We start from the raw sequence: 15,063 nt of genomic DNA, 5'->3' as shown, positions 1-15,063 counted from the left end.
GGGGGGGGTGGTCGCCGCTATGTGTCACAAGTAGCGAGATCGCTGGCAAGGTCGCTGTTGCGTCACAAAATCGGTGACGCATTAGCGATCTCACTATGTGAGACGGGGCCTTAAGAAATCATTTCACCAGATGACCGAGTTTTCAGCCCATTCTTCGGGCGACCGACAGCCTTTTTATGCCACATGATAGCGTGCAGTAAGCATTCCTATGAATGCACATTTCATGATAATCTTTCAATGAAAGTGCACCTTTGCAGTGATTAGTAGTGTAACTTACAACATCAGCATTAAAGAACAAAAGAAACTGCACTGCACATCTTATAAACTGTAATATGTAGGGAAAGGCCTCCGTCCTAACTACTATTGTATTGGTCATTACAGCTTATCATTACCAGTTTAAGATGCAAGTAACCAATCACATTGCAGATAAGCAGCTGTTTCCTCAACTATCCGCATCTCTTACGGGAACTAAACAAGATATAAGTGACATATCTTTAGAAATGTGAGTATTTCTCTTATTCATTTACATACAAATGTATGAGTTTTACAGTTTACAAAAATTTTCAGCACATTGAACATGACGACCAAGAGCGGAACACTGATTGTTTTATATATGTGGTTTATGTTTGGTTGTAAAGTTATGATTTTTTTTCTAGAATTGGAGGCATTAAGGAGAGTGGAACCTACACTTTCCTTGTCCACTTAGACACTGACATTGGAGATCTCATGATGATCAACTTAAAATGGGAAGGCAGTAAAGACATTAAGAGTTTATGGTATACTCTTCAAAAGAAGATTTCTTGGGACACACTACCAGGAATCCTTGTAAAGAAAATAAGGGTCTTAGCTGGAGAGTCACAGGAGAGGTTAGTATCTGAGGGGCAACTCAAAACTCCATTTTGAATATGGATAATTAATTTGATTAATCATATAATAATTTACTTTTATGTTATATAGTTCACTGAGTCATAAAAGGGATTGTGCAAATCTTAACCCCTTTCTGCCAGCTCACGGGAGAGTATGTGAGCTGGCAGTATCCCCCGCTTTGAGGAGGGCTCCGGCGGTGAGCCGGCATCAAAGTTGGGACATGTCAGCTGTTTTGAACAGCTGACATGTGCCCACAATAGGCACGAGTGGAATCGCAATCCGCCCGCGCCTATTAACTAGTTAAGTGCCGCTGTGAAGTGCTGACAGCGGCATTTAACAAACGCTTCCGGCCGCACGGCCGGAAATTCGCGCACCCCCGGCACGTGATCAGGGGTCATCGGTGCATTGTCATAACAACCAGAGGTCTCCTCGAGACCTCTATGGTTGATGATGATGGATTACTATGAGCGCCACCCTGTGGTCGGCGCTCGTAGCAATGCTGTCTCTGCTACATAGAGGTGATCTTTTTTTGGTCGCCATGACATTGCATTAAAATGCAATAACAGGTGATCAAAATAACATCTGCACAAAAGTGGTAGCATTAAAACCATCAGCTCGGCACGCAAAAAAATAATCCCTCACCCAACCCCCAGATCACGAAAAATGGAGACGCTATGGGTCTCGAAAAATTGCGCAATTTTTTTTTTAGCAAACTTTGGAATTTTTTTTTACAACTTAGATAAAAAACAACCTAGACATGTTTGGTGTCTATGAACTCGTAATGACCGGGAGAATTATAATGGCAGGTCAATTTTATCATTTAGTGACCCTAGAAAACAAGCCAATCAAAAAACACGACATGGTAAAACCAATGGTGTCGTTCAAGAGCACAACTCATCCCGCAAAAAATAAGCCCTCATATGGCCTTATTGACGGAAAAATAAAAAAGGTATGGCTCTGGAAAGAAGGGGAGGGAAAAACAAAAACGCAAAACCGAAGAACACTCCGGTCTCTAAGGGGTTAATATTGATGGCAAATCACTGGCATATTGTTAAGAATAGGTTGACCCCACTTCTGGGACCTCCCAAATGATCACACATGCTCAGGCCCCTGGGTATCAAAGTTTTAAAAACCAGACTTTCACCACTCACACAGGCCGACAACTACTACACTGGATACAGTTTGCAGATTTATGACATATGTATTTAAAAATAAGATTCTATCAGGCCCGTTGCATCAAAGTTTTTATGCCAGAAAACTGGCATAAAATGCTTTGAAATGTTGCAAAATGTTTGCACAGTGCGGAGTTGAACAAAAATAGTGACTTTTGACATTTTCTCCCACGTTTGAAACAGTTCTAATAAATAGCTAAAGCTGATAAAAAAAAGAAATACACCGTGCTATACTGGGAAATGAAAAAAATAATAAAACTGAGTACTCACTTGCTGGTGTGTGAAAAAATCACGTGGTGGTGGATGTATAGCAGTATTCTGAGACTATTCACCTTGTCATAGATGTATATTGCCTTGCATTTGGATGCCAAAACTGCTGAGTAGATAATATAGGGTTAAATGGGGGTGAGCCCGTTAGTGTGTTACAGAGAAAAAAATAAATAAATAAATAAAATATGAACTAATCTTGATTTACTCACTTAAGGAAATCAGAACCATATAAAATACATGCTGTAAATGTAGCCATTGCTAGGTATTAAGACTGGAATGTTGCAGCCTGTTTCTGATGTAAAAAAATATAATAGTTGAAATATAAAATGAAACACCAAAAAAAAGAATGTGATAAATAGATGTTTGAGATGGTAACTGAATGCTGACCTTACTGCATGCCAATTTCAACAGGCGAGGTCAGAATGATTAACGTGGATGGGGCATGGTGGAAGCCTATGAAATTCTCCAAAAGCTCTGCTTTTCATATTTTTTTTTTTTTAAACACACCAGAAATAGCATTTCTGACAAAAAACAATGGTGGCACAGAGCTCTTTAGGCCAACTAAATGAAATTGCTGCACTCACCAGATGAGTTAGTGTTTTTTTTTTTAAATAAAAAACACATTAAAATAAGTATTTGGGAGACAGTACTGGATTAACATCTCAGGAGACCGTTTGCCTATTATCTGGTGACGTAACGCCCCAATACTCATTAGTTGGCTGCTGGACAAATATGGCTTTAATCTAAAGACGAGACATAACCAGGGTCTCAAAAAAAATATCATATAAACACCCTAAAAAACAATACTTTATTAATAAAAAACCCCGAAAAAAAGGGGGTTCATACCACAAAGTGAACACAACAAAAACAAAAAGTGCCCAAGAAAAAACACTAAAATGGGGATTTTCTATGAGTCCCTGATGCAAGCTAGCACTAACGCCTTCCTTCCCGCGGATCTTGGCACCCTGGGGGGGGAACGTTGTGGCGCCCCCGCTCAACGATGACTCTCCCTAGGGACCCTATTAAACCATGCAGCCAGTAGGGAAACCCCTTACCCGATACTAAAGGGACAGCTCTGTCCGGGATGTATGTATCGGCCGTTTGGAGCATGCGCGATGGGTGGGCGCGAGTCCAGCAGCCTAGCCACCCGGAAACAGTAAGGGAACTCCTTCTTCCGGCTTGATGATGAAACTACTGCGCTCCATGATACGAGGGGGATTGGAGAGTAAGTATATGCACGCCGATACTGACATGCGCACTGAGGGTAGGGTGTGTGTCCTCTAATGACGTCCGTGGCTGGTGGGCGTTATTGAAGCGGTACATTTAAATGGAGGGAGATATCAAGGCGACCCAGCTACTGTACCACATCAGGACACATGTTATTGTGACATCAGGCCTCCTGATGAGCCCATATGGGGCGAAACTCATTGAGGCACAATAATTTGACTGGCAGATGGCGGGCGATATGATGAGTATTCAGACCATATATATATCTGAGCATTTTACCTGTTGCATGTGTACACTATTGGCTGACCCTGAATGGGCTATATCTGTATATATAGTGGGAATGCACTGAGAGGTTACGGATTCCTTTTGGGTCAAAGTGTATCATTTCTGTGAGGGTGATTCCCTACGCTGTCCATCTGTGGAACAGGCTGCCACGAGAAGTGGTGAGTTCTCCTTCAATGGAAGTCTTCAAACAGAGGCTGGACAGACATCTGACTGGGATGATTTAGCGAATCCTGCTTTGAGCAGGGGGTTGGACCAGATGGCCCAGGAGGTCCCTTCCAACTCTACGATTCTATGATTCTATGATTCTATGATCTATTGCTGGGGAAAAGCCTGAGCTAATGTATATATGATGGTCAGAATATATGCTTTTTATGGTTTATCCGTTTCTTATATGGTGATTTTGTTGGGAGAGCCATTTAGGGAGGGCTAAATTAACCCTTCACGGTTGATCCAGTGATTTCCAAATTAATTCACAGGGCGCTGGTAGCAACTGGGAATGACCACACGGAGACGAGGGTCTCTGTACGGGAGGATCCAGGCAGATCACCAAGCCCCTTTATTTTAGTCATTTCTTTTATAATCTTTTGCCTAATTATACACAGTTCTCAGCTACCAATAACATCATTGTAATACATTCACTTTATAAGCCAATAGTATTGCAAGAAAACCGGAATATGTCCCTAGTTACGAGGCATAGAGAATAGAACAATAGCACATTCTTTTAGGGTCTCATATCTGGTACAAGCTAGAACAGTCTAGTTTCATAACAGCTGTGAACTTTCACCTAATTACAAAATTTATCTTGTAAACAACAAAATGGCGTCGCAAGCACAAAAATGGAGTCTGAAGAACAAGATGTCCTGTACATCTGAATACTGTACTTCACAATCTCCCCTAGATAAATTTTGTTAACACATATGCAGCATCAGAGGTGCTATCCCAAGCCATAAGCTCGAGGGGTACTGGTCTTCACATGACTGATGCCATGTTACCAGTCATGGCTGTCACGGCGTACCCGTCCCCCCTGTATACTGCAATTCACGAATAACAACTTTTGATAACGGTGGTGGAGATCTTTTGTAGGTAGCCATTTGTTTGACTTCAACATCTTCATCAAGTAGCCTTTTGAGATCGGTGCAGAGAATAGCAGGGGCAATGACACCTTTGGTGTCATCATTAGCTGTCTTAGTGCAGAATTTCCTAATACATACAGGAATACACCAAAGAACAAGTTTTTAGTATCACATATACAAGGATACAGGTAGCAATATGCAACAAGCTCTGTAAGATCCCAGCTACCCAGCCCCCAATTCCCTTAAACCAATTGGCTGGATTGAGAAAGGAGAAGGTTTCTGACCACCAACTGTCCTTATTACGATTATTGTCTTTATCGTATTGATCTCTGAGTCATTGAATATCTTCTAACTTTTAACTTCTTATAATATGGAAAATGGGGAAAACCAAAACATTATGCCCCTTTATTTGCTATTGACTTGTTGGGTGATGAGGAGGACTTCATAGGGACCGTCATACAAGGGTTCTAGTCCGTGCTTCCTGACATGCCTTTTCATTACTACCAAATCACCAGGCTTCAGGTTATAACAGGTGTCGGTTTCTGCTGAATCTGAAAAAGGAAACTAGAGCATGGATGTTAGTAAAAAAAATTTTGCTAAGCTGAATAACACATTGAACAGCACAGTCAGTTTCTTCTGATAACTGTTGTCGGGAGGGAACTAATAGTGCTGTCAGGATGGATTCCTGGAAACACAATTACCGGTAGGTCTAATTACCATTTTCCAGGTCACCACCTGACAGCACACTTGGAGTAGTACCAGAGAATATTGGTCCTAGGGTGGGACTACCACGTGGAGTACCTTTCTCCCAAAAGCCACCTGTGCAGAGGTCACGTCTAATTTATAGTGTTTAGAGAATGTACTGAGACTGGCCCAAGATGCGGCTCTGCAGATTTGTTCTGCCGAGGATCCGCCCCTCTCTGCCCATGATGTGGCCATGGCCCTAGTTGAGTGGGCTCTAAGGCTCCCCGGGGGGCTCTGACCCTGTGCTCTATACGTTGTGCTAATAACGGATTTAATCCACCTTGCTATTGTGGATTTCGATGCCTTTTTCCCCTTATTAGGGCCTCTGAACTGGATAAAGAGATTACTATCCTGCCTCCATGGCCTGGTTGCATCCAGGTACCTGAGCACTGTTTCCCTGACATCCAGGTTATGGTAAGCTTCCTCCTTGCTATTTTTAGGAAACTGACAAAATGAGGGAAGCACTACCTCCTGATTCATGTTAGAGTCTGAGACCACCTTGGGGAGAAAAGCCAGGTCGAGTTTTAGGACTAACCGGTCGTCGAATATTTGTAAGTAGGGATCCTGAACCGATAGGGCCTGAAGTTCCCCTAATCTTTTGGCTGACATAACAGCCACTAAGAACGCTGACTTCAGAGAGAGGTTACCGATAGTTATTTCTATCCCTAGCTGGTATGGCTGTCTACATAGCACGTTAAGGACTAGGTTAAGGTCCCAAGGAGGGATGGTCCTTCTTATCAAGGGCTTAAGTCTCTGCACAGCCCTTGAAAACCGGGCTATCCAGGGGTGAGATGATAGGGTTGTGTCATAGAACCCGCTTAAGGCCACAATCTGCACTCTCAGGGTGCTGGGTCTGAGGCCCTTTTTGAACCCTGCCTGTAAGAAGTCAATGATCTTCGGGATCTGGGGTTGGTCAGTTTCGACTGTCTCCTGTCCACAAAAGCTGCAAAATTTTTTCCAAATTTTGTTATATACGAGGGTCCGGTCTTCCACAAAAGGCCAGAAGCCCTCAAGCTATCAGCCTGGATCCTGAGCGGCAGATCCTAAGAACAAAGGGTCTTTCGGATGAAGTTATAACCACTCTACAAGCAAGTAGGAAGCCCGTAACAGCAGCAATATATATGCGCTTTTTAGATCTAAAGTGCACATTACCACCCCTTCTCCCAGGAGCGGAATCGTGGATCTTATTGATTCCATCTTGAAGCGTTTGTATGATACCCACTTGTTTAAGGGCTTGAGATTTATTATGGTCCTGGTCTCCCCTGACGGTTTTTTTTATCACGAAGAGGCTCGAGTAGTGTCCCCTTCCCTCTTCTTGCGTGGGAACTGGTATGATTGCCTCCATTTCTAGGAGGTCCTGGATATCTAACCACATGGGGGAGGTCAGACAGAGTCGAGAGCTGGTCACTAGGAACCTGCTCGAGGGTAAGGATTTGAACTCTATCTTGTATCCTTGAGAAATTACTTGCAGTACCCAGGGGCTGGTGGTAACCTCTCGCCATTCTTCCCTGAACCTGAGCAGTCGCCCCCCTACCCTGGTGGAGTCATTTCTTCCGGAAGCTAGACCCTGGGCCGGAGAAGATGGTATCTCTGCTCCTGTTTCTACCCTCACCCCCTTTGGGGTAGCTCCATCGACCCAACTTCCCCTTCCCTCTGTAGCCCGTTCTCTGGTTGTAACGGGGTCTACGAAAGGGCTGATACCTCTTACGTTTCTCTTCAGGGAACCCCTTTTTTTCATCTGACGCCTTCTCTAAGATATCGTCAAGCACAGGTCCGAAGACTCTACCTCCCGAGAAGGGAATTGAGCACAGTTTATTCTTTGACTGCATGTCACCCGACCAACTTTTAAGCCACAGCTCTTCTGGCTGTGTTGGACAATGATTGGGTTCTGGCCGTAAATCTAACGGACTCTGCTGAGGTGTCAGCCAAAAACCCCGTGGCTAATTTTAGCAAGGGAAGGGATTTCAGAATAGTTTCCCTCAGAGTTCTATCTGACAAATGCTCCTCTAAATCATCTATCCATAGATGCATGGAACGTGCCACTGATGTCGCGGCTATATTTGTCTTTATGACTGCCGCTGAACTTTCCCAGGCTCTCTTCAAGAGCCCGTCTGCCTTCCGATCTAGGGGCTCCTTTAAACTTGAGGAGTCTTCGAACAGAATGGCTGTCTTTTTTGATACCCTCGCTACTGGGATATCGATTTTAGGGACCTCTTCCCAGACCTTGACCTCTTCTGGGTCAAACGGCAGGCGAAGCCTGAAGTCTCGGGGGATAGTCAATTTTTTCTCTGCTTCCTCCCATTCATCCAATATCATGGCCCGTATATGGGTATTTACTGGGAAGACCATTGAGGTCTGGGAGCGCAACCTCCCGAACATCTCATCTTGTATTGAGGGTAGTCGGGGGTTCCTCTATCTGCATAGTCTGCCGGACTGCCCCTAATAGCTCATCCGTATCGCCAGATGCAAAGAGATACTTTCTTCCCCTTTCCGGGTGTTCTCTGATCTCCTCCTCCTCCTCTGCGTCTGATTCGGACAGGATGTCCTCAGAAGACGTGCCCAACTCCCTCTGCCTCTTTCTGGATGCCTGAGGGTTCACTTGCGGGGCTTGGGACATGGCTCCGGATACCGAGGCCTGTACTTCCTCTCTAATTATTGCCCTCATGTTCGACATGAGCGTAGCCTGCTCTTCCCCCATTATGCACTTTGTACATGCATCTCAGAGGGTTTTTTGCCTTGTGTCCTTTAGCTTCTTAGAGCAGACTGGACACTCTTATCCTTCTTCCTATCTGAGGTGGAGGTCCCCCCCTGGAACACAAAGTACGTGTTCTGTGGGGTCTGTTTTACTGGGGCCCTGCCATGACTTCATATGAGGCTACTCACGTGACCCTGGCTGTCCGTTCCGGTCTCAGTCTTCGCCTGGTCCTCCATCCTTGATAGATAAGGTTTCTTGTGACTGTGTGCTGCGGAGACACCAAAACGTGTAAGTGGCCGGGAGGTGGTATCCGGTTTTTACACCGCAGGGCCCTGCATACCACTGTCTGTTTCTCTCCTGCCACGCTGCCGATCCACCTCACTGCCCAGAGTCTGCCCCCTCTCAGAGATGGTGCTAGCACTTCCTGAATGCCGGGCTGTCGCCTTTAATGACGCGACCGGAAGTGACGTCCGGGCCCGGTGACGCGACCGGAAGTGACATCCGGGCCCGGTGACGTGACCGGAAGTGACGTCGGGGTCGGAAGTCCCGCCTGTCCTGGATGACTCATGTGCACCCTGCTGGTATGGGCGGAAGTAGCGTGCTTAGGTCCCAGGCATGGCGCTGCTACAGCTCCTTACAGCGGGAAGGGGGAGAGGTGCGGCGATCCTCTGCCGGGGTCCGCTTGCGGGTCACGTGGAGTCCGTAGAGGCGGCCCCGGTACCAACATCGGTTGTGTCAGTGGCGTCCGGGGTCGAGAGCCTCCATCGGGAGGAAGCGACCCCTTCTCCAGGAGCAGCGCTACATTGGAGGGGCTGAGGGACCCTGTGCCAGGTTTCAGCTTGCAGAGTTTCCCAGGTAGGAAGGGAAAGGCTGGGCCCCCCGATCCTGTCCCTCTGCGCGGAATGGCTGGATCTTCCTCTCGTTGTTCCTATCCGCAGTGGGACAGGAAAAACACTGTGGGATGGTAGGGGGAGGGTCCTTTTAAACTCTCATGGTTTTCTGTCCCACTGCGGATGAGAAGGACGTCCTCCAAATGTGCTGTCAGGTGGTGACCTGGAAATAGGGTTTATAAAAGTATATTAATTGGGTCTACCATCTACTCCGATTAAAATAGCAGGGGAATGACAATCTCTCTGAAAGTGTTCGAGTCGGGCACAGCGCCAGAATTAGCAGGGAGGGGCTGAGGAGCAGGGTTCCCAGTAGCTGGAGTCTGAGGGGGGGCCAGAGTTTGCTGTATGGGCTGAAGGGCACACTGATAAGGGACAAACTGTGTGCTCGCAGCTGTGCTGAGCGCGATGGGAGGGGGCTGGAGCAGCTACGGCTGCTAGCTTTTTTTTTTCTTTTTCTCTCTGCTGAACAGAGTGGGTTAAATTCTTCTGAAAACTTTTTTTTTTTTTTTAGCGGGGACTGAGGCTGGCAGCGGTGGCTGATAATAGATACGGTGAGCGTTTAACAAAGAAAAGGTGGGGGCTGCGACTCTCGGTCTTCTTGTACAATTGTCATCTAGCAGGGAGACCTCTTCTTTCAAATCATCACTTTTAACTATTTGTCTGCCTGACACATTAGTATCAATCTTAGTTCCTTCTTAATCACTTCCACACACGACAGCCACTTTCTTGAACCACAATACATCCCGTCCCTGTCATAATAGACAATTTTTTCTTCTTCATCATAGCAGTAACAGAAACAATCAGAATTCACTTCCTCTGTTCTTCCTAACACCTTCGTCACACAATTCATGTGCCAAGCCACAAAATTCTTCTTTTCCTTCCACGGATTCTCTCATTTAGAGCTAAATATCCTTACTTCAGTTGTGCCCAATACTGGAGCGGCCGTCTCAGTTTGTTCCACCGGGTCAACCCCCTCTGGGAAGCCCAAAATTCACGGTACTCAGTGAAAGGAGGAGGGCACCTCAGACTATCCCTCCGGACACCTCTGGTTATATATATATCTATCTATATATACCTGAGTTACGTATCCTACCCAGTCTTCGATCACTTCACCACGCCTGACTCTAATAGTGAATTCAGGATATTTTGACTACAAAGAGAGCCACAATCACTGGTCAATCTGGGGTGTCCGTCCCTTATGAGGTACGGTTCGAGCACTGGGCCCCCAACGGGACTGCACCTCTATATGATTCCACCCATGAATCACCCCACCACGGGACAAACCTCAGATCCTCTTTGCAGCAAAAAGCACAGGAAAACCACACCAACGGTCAGTCTGAACAGTATTACTGCCAACTTACCGTGGTTGTCGTGGGGGATGATCAGTCCCAATTTTCCAGCACCCGTGTTCGCTCCGAGGGTCCTTTGTCTTGCTGTCCTCCGGGGGCAGAGGCATCCCTCTTTGGGGCAGCACGTTGGGCGCCAAGCTGTTGGGGGAGCTATTTAGGGAGGGCTAAATTAACCCTTAACGGTTGATCCAGTGATTTCCAAATTAATTCACAGGGCGTTGCTAGCAACTGGGAATGACCACACGGAGACGAGGGTCTCTGTACGGGAGGATCCAGGCAGATCACCAAGCCCCTTTATTTTAGTCACTTCTTTTATAATCTTTTTCCTAATTATGCACAGTTCTCAGCTCCCAATAACATCATTGTAATACATTCACTTTATAAGCCAATAGTATTGCAAGAAAACCGGAATATGTCCCTAGTTACGTGACGTAGAGAATAGAACAATAGCACATTCTTTTAGGGTCTCATATCTTGTACAAGCTAGAACAGTCTAGTTTCATAACAGCTGTGAACTTTCACCTAATTACAAAATTTATCTTGTAAACAAAATGGCGTCGCAAACACAAAAATGGAGTCTGAAGAAGATGTCCCGTACATCTGAATACTGTACTTCACAATTTAACCGCTAAGTTATAATTTAAGGAGGATGTTATCTTGTACTCATCTTCACCATAGTACGCCAATATACTGCCGTTGTGTTCCTATACATGTTTTTATCCAATTGGGGCATAGGGTCCTCCTTATCATAGGATTGCCTTTGTTTAGTGATAGGGGTCCCTTTAGCATCGGGTAAAGGGTTTCCCTAGTGGCTGCAGGGTTTAATAGGGTCCCTAGGGAGAGTCATCGTTGAGCGGGGGCACCACAACGTTCCCCCCTAGGGTGTCAACGTCCGTGGCAAGGAAGGCGTGAGTGTTAGCTTGCATCAGGGACTCATAGAAAATTCCCATTTTAGTGTTTTTTCTTCGGCACTTTTTGATGTGTTCACAAATATGGCTTTGTCCAAACCTTTGTCCAAACCTTTGTCCAGCAGCCACCTTCGCCGTCTCTCCCATACACAGGGGCACTTGTTTGGTTGATCATTCCTATCCTCTATATGGAAAAGCAGCAGACAGACATAGGGATTGGCAGTCCGAAATGCCCAATTAAAAGCTTTGCTGGCAATTAGTTGACCTTTGCCCCAATACACAGATAGTTTACTGTATCAGTGGATATCAGCAGGTCAGAAGACAAGTTTAATGTGTATTGGGGGGGCTTTAGCAACTGTCCAGTAGGCCACACCTACAGTCATGAAGGTCATAAATGTTTGTAGACGTATACAAAATTGAGATGTGCACCCAATTTGCAAGCATCTGTTCATGATAAACAGAGGCCTAAATGTACTTTTAGTAAATCATGAGGCACCTTCTTTTAGAAGTAACTTAACTTGGTACAGTCAATTGTAAAAAGTCTTAGCTAGCGCTGGCAGTTTCAGGCTCCTGCTTTGACCAGACTATACAAAGCCCAGTCGCCCACCAGACACTATGGCACAGATTTATCAAAACCATCATTGTTCACGCCAGACTTGATGAGGGGTCATACTGAAGGCAGACGTTCCTAATTCATTAAGATGCAGTAGCCTCTTAATTAGAGTTAAGTGAATATGTTCGGAAATGATCGCCGAATCTGAATATGCCATATACGTGCCACATTGATACCCTATTTGTGCCGAATTTATATTTGAAGATCGGGTCCAAACATATTTGGTCATTCCTACTCCCATTGACTCCAATGACGGTCGGCTGTGTTCGGTGAATATTGCAAATTCAATATTCGCTGCTGATAGTAATCTGAACCGAATTTTCCAAAATTCGCTCTACTCAACTCTTAATGGATCAGGATTGTCTGACAAGTGGTTTGTGCCTACCCACAAGTCTTACTCCAGTCCCTATTGGCATAAAATTTGTGGCATAGCAAAAGTCACTGCTCATCATTAGTTTGACCAGTAGCAATGCCCACGACCCACTTAGTTTGTTCGAGCAGGTTAAAAACGGAGAGGAAACTCCAATAGTTGGAAACTTTTAGTGCAAGCTTGACTTGCACCAAAAGTTTGCGACTTTCTAAAGCTTTTCACACAAAAATACTGGTGTAAAAGGTTTGGTAAATCGGGCCTTAAATGTATAGGATTGATGAAGTTAATCAGTAAACGAAAAATTATTTTACCCCACATGCATGTCACTGCAACATATCAATCCACCCATTTTTCTTTCTCAAGTGCATTTGATAAAACCCCTGCAAGGGCTAATATGAGGTGTTGGTCTGGAATACAAAAAGACAATAGTAACCTGAAGCTGATGAACTGCATTATTTCTGGATAAGAATACCTTGTCTAAAGGCAACATCCAGCATATTAACATGTTAAGCAGGCCTAATGCTTCCTGATGGGGTGTATTACAAAAGTCATTATGCTCAATAAACCACTTCTCTCCGGGTATGCCATTTATTACTTTAAAGCGAACCTGTCAGCAGGATTGTGCTCCGTAAGCTACAGACAGTGTCAGGTTGGCGCCCCCATGGTGAATAAAATGATACCTTGGTTGATGAAATCCATCCTGTGATTATTGTTTAATCTTTATTTTCAGTTTTGAGTTAAAGATATGCTCGTGCTCCGGGGCGGCCTGTGGGGGGGGGGGGGGGGGGGGGGAGACTTCATGTGGTGCTCTGATTCGGTATTCATCTGTATGGCCTCTGCCAGGTCACTGATCCTTAAGTGACCCGCCTCCAATTTTACATACTGCAAATCTTTTTGTGGGGTTAGAAAAATATTTACAGAAAACAAAATGGTGCACACACACAGTAGCATGTATCGCATTATTCACATATTTGTAGGGTAAAAACATTAAAAAAATGTAACGTCATGAAAATGGCTGGTGGCGCATGTGCAGTAGCATATATCGCGTTCTGATAGATGCCACAGTGCATGCGCCGCCACCATTTTCCTGCAGCCACTTTTTTCCAGCAAAATGTCAGCGGTGCATGTGCAGTAGCATCTATCGGAACGCGATACATGCTACTGCGCATGCGCCACCAGTGCCATTTTGATATTTTTGTTACCCTACAATATGTGCATAATGCAATACATGCTACTGCGCATGTGCCACCAGTGCCATTTGATATTTTTTTACCCTACAATATGTGCATAATGCAATACATGCTACTGCGCATGTGCCACCAAAGCCATTTTGATCAAGTTTTTTTTTACCCTAGTGTATTTATATGCATAATGCTGTAAATATGTGATATATGCTACTGCGCAGGTGCCATTTTGCTTAATGTACAAACATTTTTCTAAAATAGGGGGCAGGTCAGAGGGATCAGTGACCTGTCATAAGCCATCTGTATGAATAGCCAAGCAGAGCACCACATGAAGACCCCCCACAGGCCGCCCCGGAGCACGAGAATAGTCTTTATTTGTAGTTTCCAGTTAATGATCAACAACTTTAACACAGATTTTATCAACTTTATCATTTTAGTCTTAAACAGCGCCGACCTGACACTGTCTGACCGGTTCCCTTAAGGCTATGTGCACACGCTGCGGATTCTGCTGCGGTTCCGCAACGTTTTTGGCCGTGCGGGTCTGCAGCAGTTCCGCAGACATGGTACAGTACCATGTTATCCAGTGTGATATCAAAACCGCAGTGCCCACGCTCTGGTTTTTTTCCGCGCAGTTTTGTTGCGGTTTATAATCCGCAGCATGTCAATTCTTTCTGCGGATTCCGCAGCGGTTTGGCACCTGTTCCATTGTCCAGGTGTCAATCCGCAGATAAACCGCAGGTCACTTTACCTGCGGATCCGCACGGAAAAAAAACGCATGTTAATCCGCAGCGTGTGCACTTAGCCTAATTCTTATTTCTTTACCTAATACATTTTGTTACATTTTTTTCACAGACTAACATTTTGTGCTGAAAATGTTGAGGACTTTGAACTCCATCCTGACCAAGAGAAGAGCTACATGAGATGTTTAAGCAGACTTAAGAGGAAAAAGTCCCGAAAACATCTTTAAATTATCAAAAGGAGAGAACACATTACAAGATATCTGCTGACATACAGCTATTTCACTAGATAAATCATGTTTTAGCAGATCTGGACAGACCCTTAAAAGGAAACTACCACAATGTGTCTGAAGATATTGCTGGCACCTAATTTTTACAAGTACTTATTAAAAAGTAGACTTCTAGATTTGAAACACCTTTTCATTATCAATATTTTACATTGTTTTAGAAACTACTTGAAATAAATTTTCTGTATGGAGGTTTGTCCAATTTATTTTACAAATTTGTAATGCCTATATATGTCCTTGCTTTAAAAGCACTCTCCTGGGTAAAAATACAAGTTTTAATATCTCCAATAATTCTACAATTCAAACACTTTACCATAGCTCCTAATGGGTCCTTGTGTGGCAATAGATCAGAAACAACTTAATTTTTCCTTTTTTTTTTTTCTTTTATTCAA

The 15,063-nt window shown here is 44.6% G+C and overlaps 1 protein-coding gene across 2 annotated transcripts in view; it reads left to right on the top strand.

Annotated features, from left to right (window-relative positions):
* The window catches only part of LIPC (lipase C, hepatic type), a 406,391-nt gene extending 391,529 nt beyond the window's left edge, over positions 1-14,862 (top strand). For both annotated transcript variants that reach the window (XM_073586971.1, XM_073586972.1), the window contains exons 9-11: positions 382-502; positions 657-866; positions 14,500-14,862. In XM_073586971.1, coding sequence (XP_073443072.1) covers positions 382-502; positions 657-866; positions 14,500-14,614 — 446 coding nt within the window. In that variant the 3' untranslated portion in view covers positions 14,615-14,862. The remainder of the gene's footprint in view (positions 1-381; positions 503-656; positions 867-14,499) is intronic.
* Positions 14,863-15,063: the final 201 nt, after the last annotated feature.

The sequence above is a fragment of the Dendrobates tinctorius genome, unplaced genomic scaffold (genome assembly GCF_039654945.1).
Source record: "Dendrobates tinctorius isolate UK_male_01 unplaced genomic scaffold, ASM3965494v1 ptg000097l, whole genome shotgun sequence".
NCBI lineage: Eukaryota > Metazoa > Chordata > Amphibia > Anura > Dendrobatidae > Dendrobates > Dendrobates tinctorius.
Note: the sequence above shows the minus strand (reverse complement) of the source record. Positions and strands in the feature narration are given on the sequence as shown.